The sequence below is a fragment of the Acanthisitta chloris genome, unplaced genomic scaffold (assembly GCF_000695815.1).
Source record: "Acanthisitta chloris isolate BGI_N310 unplaced genomic scaffold, ASM69581v1 scaffold23044, whole genome shotgun sequence".
NCBI classification, from domain to species: domain Eukaryota; kingdom Metazoa; phylum Chordata; class Aves; order Passeriformes; family Acanthisittidae; genus Acanthisitta; species Acanthisitta chloris.
Window position 1 is genome coordinate 5,731 of NW_008670174.1, and position 7,098 is coordinate 12,828.

The 7,098-nt window shown below is 44.2% G+C and overlaps 1 protein-coding gene across 1 annotated transcript in view; it reads left to right on the forward strand.

Annotated features, from left to right (window-relative positions):
- The window catches only part of GALNS (galactosamine (N-acetyl)-6-sulfatase), a gene marked incomplete at its 3' end in the record, with an annotated part of 22,278 nt that overhangs the window by 5,716 nt on the left and 9,464 nt on the right, over nt 1–7,098 (forward strand). Inside the window, exons 5-9 of the mRNA XM_009073594.1 lie at nt 1,995–2,138; nt 3,787–3,853; nt 3,959–4,086; nt 4,897–5,036; nt 6,714–6,817. Coding sequence (XP_009071842.1) covers nt 1,995–2,138; nt 3,787–3,853; nt 3,959–4,086; nt 4,897–5,036; nt 6,714–6,817 — 583 coding nt within the window. The remainder of the gene's footprint in view (nt 1–1,994; nt 2,139–3,786; nt 3,854–3,958; nt 4,087–4,896; nt 5,037–6,713; nt 6,818–7,098) is intronic.

Here is a 7,098-nt window from a genome sequence, read left to right on the forward strand (position 1 = left end):
GCTGAAATTGGGAAGAAAGCAAAGCTCCCTAAGCCAGTGAATGATTTATTCCCCCAAATCCAGGCAGGAGAGTGGATGTGAAGAATCAGATCAGTGAGCTGAATGCAATAAGCTGCAGTTCAGTGCTAATCAATGCAAATTCAGACACCCAGGGACAAGAAATAAACAAGGCAAGTACAGATTGGTTCCAGGCAGTTATTTGGAAGGAGGCAAAGCTGGATGGAGCTGCAGCTGTTAGCAGGAACAGGACTAAATAGGAATGTGCAGTGCAATGCTGTGCACCCAAAAAACTTCTCCTGGAGAGATAACAACAGGCTCTGGCATTTGTGCACATCACCTGCTTCTGTAAAGGTGTGGAAACTATCCAGTAGTTCAATTGGAGTTTCATCCTGACCACATGGAGAATTTTAAGGCTTTTCAAGGTTTTTATATTGTTTCACCATCCCTTGTAAAACCTCCTCAGGGTGTTTTGTGACAGCAAGTTCCATGGCCTAATTAGGAGTTTGCAAGTCAAGTGTTTTCCATGACCGTTGTAATATTTGTTGTGCTTCATGTTAAATATCTCTTTGGGGTTTGTTTTGGAAGAGGGAGAGAATAATCTGCATCTCAGTCATTGTTTGATATCTACCAGAGGTGCAGCCTGGTGGTGTCAGGCTCTGCTCCCAGGGAACAAAGGACAGGATGAGAGGAAATGGCTTCAAGTTGTGCCTGAAGAGGTTCAGGTTGGATACTGGGGAGTGTTTCTTAGTGGAAAGGGCTGTCAGGCATTGGAATGTGCTGCCCAGAGAGGTGATGGAGCCACAATCTCTGGAGGTGCTCAAGGAACAGCTGGACGTGGCACTCAGTGCTCTGGACTACTTGACAAGGTGCTGATGGATCTCAGGTTGGACTTCATGATCTTGGAGATCTTTTCCAACCTCAATGACTCTGATTCTGTGATCTCTGTAAGTTCTCTTATAACTTTCTTGGAGTATGATGGGTGTTTTCTCCTCTTGTTGTAGAAACAGCCTGGAATAGCTTTGTATTCTCATGACTATCAATGAGGAGAGAATAGAATCCTGCAGGTCAGGCTTGCAGTGTTAGTTACACCACTAAGACATGATCATAACTGGAATGATGATTTTTTTCTGCTATAACTCAGTTTAGACTAGCTCAGACTAACTCCACGGATCATTTTACTTCAGGGAATGCATTTTATGCCCTTTATGTTCTGAAGGGGCAGAGGGTGATGGCACAACGTGGACAGGGTGCAGGTGGAGCCTTGTGAGTGGAAGCTGGAATGATTAAATACAAATTAAGCTACAAAGATCCTCTTTAGAGACAGAAAGGATGAGCATTCTGCATCTTCAGGATGGTATCAATGAAGGGAATGTAGAATTTGCAGCACAGAAATTGGAGATTAGAGAGGAACTTCATCTTGAAGCTAAGGATGGAGAATTACCAAGCTCCGCAGTAGAGTGGAGCTGTCAGCAGGAGTAGCTGCACATGTTTTATGTCCACATGTACCCATAAAAACTCCATTTCATTTACATTCAGGTCTCTCTGTACCATTTTGGCAGTGTGAATGCTCCATAAAGAGGATGCAGAGAGGATGGTGCATTTCATGAGCTTTGCCTGGTGGTTTTACAGCTCAGAAGTATAACAGTGACTTGTCATACATCAGGATGCTTAAGTGAAATGTTCTGTGCATCTCTGCAGTGGTGTTGGGCAGTGATCAGCACCATCAGTGCTGATCCTGAGAGAAGACACCAATGGAAGGAAGTAATATAAAACAGAGCTTGGACATAAAATGGAATACATGTAAGCCCATGTGGATGTGCTTGCAATAAGTACCAGGGAGATCAAGGCACTTCTCTGGAGTCATTTATTTGATTGAAATGCTTTAGGTTTTTTTCCTCTTAGGCAGAGATTGTTTTCTTTCATGCCATTCAGATGAGCTTATTATTTCCTTCTTTGCAGCAGAACTTTAACTTCTCTGTTGCTTTTGTTCCCAGGCACTTGGGACATCGGCCCCAGTTCCACCCCCTGAGACATGGCTTTGATGAGTGGTTTGGATCACCCAACTGCCATTTTGGACCTTACGATAACAGAGCTTTCCCCAACATCCCTGTGTATAGGGACTGGGAGATGATTGGCAGGTAATTCAGCTCCTGGTAATGTTCTTTCCTTGGCTGTCCCTGCTAGCATTCCAGTGCTGGCAGATAAATACAAGCATAGCAATTTGCAGTGGAAAGAGGCTGACAAAACCAGCAGCTGCTTCAGAATCAGAGCTGCAAGCTCAGTTGGATGGGGCAGGATCTACAGGTGCTTCACCCCTGCAGAGGAGTGTTAGAGTGTCTCAAACATTGGGAATATCCTACCTCATATGATCTGAGATGCTTAGGACAGAGTGCCCTGGATATCCTGCAGTTATGCAGGAAATCAGTGCAGAAAAGAGCCTTAGAACACATGAACAGTCCTTCTGAGTGAGCCCAAGGCCAGTTTAATCCATTGTGCTACTAACACCACTGTGGTGTTGCTTATAGAAGGGTATAAGAGATACATGGAATGGTTCTTTTTATGTGCTGTCCACTGTCCTAAACTGAATGTTGTGTCCAGATCATTAGCAGCAATTGACTTACCTCCCATGAACTAGTTTTATCTCTTTCCTAAACTCATTTGTGTTTCTGGACTCTTTTGCAAACCCATTTGTGTTTCTGGACTCTACAACACCCTGTGCCAGGGGCTCGTCTCTTGCTTTGCGCTCACACTTTGAAGTAGGACTGTGTCCCTAGCCTGGGAATGGCCAATATCCAGCCTTACAGGATCTTCATGGTGGCTTCCATTGAAGCTAGAGCAGAATGAAGGGGAAGCCTTGTGGGAAAACACCCAGGCAGCCAGAAGGAGGGCAGGGTTAGATGGCATATTGGTAAGGAATTCTTCCCTTTGAGGGTGCTGAGGCACTGGCACAGGTTACCTAGAGCAGCTGTGGCTGCTCCATCCCTGGGAGTGTTCCAGACCAGGTTGGATGGGGCTTGGAGCAACCTGGGCTAGTGGAAGGTGTCCTTGCCCATGGCAGGGGGTGGAATGACATGAACCTTCAGGTCAGTTCCCACCCAAACCGTTCCAGGATTCCATGAATAATCAAGCTCTAACACCAAGGCCATTCTGCAGGTTGCATGTAGACCATGTAAGCATATATCTGCTCTGGAGTGCCACACTCCCAGAGATGTTTTGTCATCCCCTTGCACGCCCTAAAAGCTTCCTATAATGACTTCACTCCCTTCTCTTGGAGTCTGATTCCATTCTGTACTGAAAGACCTCTTTATTCCCACTCTTCCTGCTTGCAATAACATTTTGCCTGTTTGCATAGCACCAATCTGTGCTCCAGGGCTGCAGTCTGTGCCCTTCTTTTCCACTCACTTTTGACCGTGGTGTCCTCTCATTTCACTGCTGTTACTGTCCTGAGCACTGCCCCATGCCCTTCTTTGCTTAATTGGTGTCTAATGATACCTCTTAATAAGGTTTTCAAAGCAGCCCAAGTTCTGCTTAAGTCACGGCTTAAATGACAGGCCAGTGGCTCAGGTGTGGCCAAAACTTGAAGCCATCATTAGTTTGGATCAGTTGTGTCACTGCTTTGTCCCAGAAGAAGAAATACGGTGACGTATTTTTAATATCTGAAGGGAGTTTGCTGAGTAGCAGCTGTGTCTTTTTTGGCACCTACTTACACAGCAAGTAAAAGGGGGAAAAATCCTTTTAATGTTATATATTCCTTAGGATTGATTTTTTTCCTCTCTGATTCTTAAGATACTATGAAGATTTCAAAATTGATCTGAAGACAGGTGAATCCAACTTGACTCAGTTCTACCTGCAGGTACTATTTTAATCCTGGTTGCTAAGCCACATGATTTTATGCTGCTTTTTTTTTTTGAGAGATTTAGCTGGCACAGGATAAACTAATCTTTATTGTTGTTTACAGGAAGCTCTCAGCTTTATTAGCAAGCAGCAGGCCAGCCAGCAGCCCTTCTTTCTCTACTGGGCCATTGATGCTACTCACGCTCCTGTTTATGCCTCCAAAGAGTTCCTGGGCTCCAGTCGGAGAGGACTGTAAGTCCTGGCTTTGTGCATGTTGGTTTGGTTGGGGTTTATTGGTGTTTTGCTGGGTTTTTTAACTCATACCTCATGCTGCAGAAACAACAAGCCTAAGCAATATTTGTTACGTCCAGGTGTACATAATTTAATTGTTGGACTCAGTGATCTTAGAGGTCTCCTCCAGCCTTGATGGTTCTGTGGTTCTATGATCACTCCTCGAAAGTGCAGTGTGTGCTGAAATGCATTATTTAGCAGGACTTTGCTTGCATTGTTCTTGCATCATTTTGCTCTAATCTGACCTGAAAATCATGTCACCAGAATGGGGGAGAAGGGGGAGCCTAAGCTCCTTTGCCACTTGTGTGAGGAATGAAGTGCTGTGTGTGGCACAGCTGAGTTTTTAGAACTCAATGCCTGTTTTAAAAGGCTAGAAATCAAACCAACAAGTGGAAACCATGCCTGGAAAATGCTATTTAGAGAAAGCAAAGAGCTCTGTAGACACTGTGATCTTTGCTTCCAAGAGTTTCAAAACACCAGCCATAAGCAACACTATGTTATTACCTTCCAGTCTATGCCAAAGTGACTTTGCCTATATTTGAGACCTGTAGAGCTAAATTGATGCGAGTTACTGGTCTCTTCTGACTCTTCATACCCCAGAGAGTTTACTCTCTGCAGGTGAGAGACACAAATTGTAGTGACAACTGAACTTTATTACCTGGTGCATAAGAGGAGGATTTCTGCAGCACAGGTATAAATTAACTCCACTAAACACATTGTGCTGACACTTTTTTAGCTGCTTTTCATGTGTTGCATCTCCTTTTGCCTCAGATATGGGGATGCTGTGAAAGAGATTGATGATAGCATTGGAAAGATCCTGAAACACCTTCAGAAGCTAGGGATCAGTGAGAACACCTTCGTGTTCTTCACCTCTGATAATGGGGCTGCTCTCATCTCAGCTCCCCGACAAGGTGAGTCTCAGGTGGACAAACCTGGACTGGGGAAATCAAGGCTTAAATATCTCTGTGTCTGAGGGGAATGTTCATAGTATCATAGTATGGTAAGGGGTTGGAATCAAGCTTAGAGATCATCCAGTCCCAACCATCTGCCCTGGGCAGGGACACCTCCCACTAGACCATGTTGCTCAAGGCTTTAGCCAACCTGGCTGTGAACACTGCCAGACTTGGGGCAGCCACAGCCTCCCTGGGCAAGCTGTGCCAATGTTTCACCATCCTCACAGGTAAAAACTTCCCTTCTCCAGGATGAACAGCCCCAGAGCTCTCATAGGGAAGGTGTTCCAGGCCTCGTGGCCTCCTCTGGACCTGCTCCCACAGTTCCATGTCCTTCTGTTGTGGGGGACACCAGAGCTGTGTGCAGTGCTAGTATTGGAGTTAGGAGAATCCTCAAAATGCTGAGCATTGTGTTTAGGGTAACTTCTGTTCATTATTTCTGGTCACTGTTGGAGGAGTGTCCTTAGCTAAAGGGACTCTTTCCTCCCCCAGTGTGCCTGTTACCTGTGTGTGTTTCCTCTGTGTGCTCTGCTGTCAGGGAGGGAATAGTTTTTCATTCATTTTAGGACCAGGGTGTTTACTCTCCAGCTGCCAAATGCAGTTTGAGCTTTCTGAGGAATTGCAGAGGGTTCAACATTGCCTCATTTCTTAGCTCTCATGAAAAATATCAAGAACCACAACTATTTTGGTTACCTCACAAGTTTTCTTTTGTTTCAATGACTGGTTCTCTCAGACAGATTTGATTTTAGATATATTTATCATATATGATTTTTCTATATTGATTTTTATATATGATTTTCTTTATTGGCTTATTATAGATTCATTATATATTTATATGATTTGTCTATGTTGGTTCATTATAGATTTATTATTTATTCATTATATATGTTTTCCTATATTGGTTTATTATATATTTATTATCTATTAATGATAGATTTATCTCTTGATTTTCTAACCCTCTCTCTTCTAGTTGGAGTCAGGTTGTCTTGTGGTTCTTAGACCACAGATCAGGGAGTCTCCTGGCCTCTGATTTCAGCTGTTTGACTTGTGTGACCTGGAATCAGTCATGGGACCTCTCTGTTTGTTCCTCACTGAGCTTAGCTGCAAGGTTGGGTTAAACCCCAGATATTCCCTTGTCATCTCTGAGAGAGAACATTCAGGCAATGCAGGATTATTCTTCTCCCTCTTGTATCTTCATCTAATGCTGCTCTGGTGCTTTAAAAGCATTATGAGAAATTACTATTTCTGCCTGGAAGTGTCAGATTTCCTTTAGTTCCACACAGCCGTTAACATCCTTCAAAGGAAAGGAAATGCCAGGCAGGTATTTGGTATTTTCTGTTTGTTTGGGGTTTGGTTTTTACTTTGGTTGTTGATAGTAAAGTGTGTTAACTGTCACATTTTCCCTGTGCTGAAAAGACACTCCTAAAATCTCATCACAAATAGATATTGGGGGAAAACAAACCCCAAACAACACAACAAACAAACAAGGAGATAACAACAAGAAACCCCAAGTCTGAGCATGTAATTTGACGAGGCATTCATGCAGCAATGAGAATTCATTTAAACCCGGCCTGGTTTACAGTGTCCTTTGGAAATCCTGGTGTTTCTGGGGGGTTATATCTTCTTCTCTCTCCCTAGGAGGAAGCAATGGTCCTTTCCTGTGTGGCAAACAAACCACCTTTGAAGGTGGCATGAGGGAGCCAGCGATTGCCTGGTGGCCTGGCCACATCCCTGCAGGAGTGGTGAGTTCCTGCCCTTAGCAATCCTCACCAGCCTTGAGGGGACTGCAGTGACTGGAGAGGTCCTGCCTGGGTTCACTGGGCTTTGATTCAGACTTCCAACATGCTCAAGGTGATGTTTGGCTAAATCAGGAGCTGATGCTGCTGTTCTTGTTACTCTTGCACCTGGAGGGTCTGTGATCACACTGCTGTGAGTACCCAGGTCTTGGTCTTGCCTTCCTGCTCTACATTTTTCATGTCTTTGAAGAAATTGGAGTCTAAAGACACACTGCTAATGCATGTCC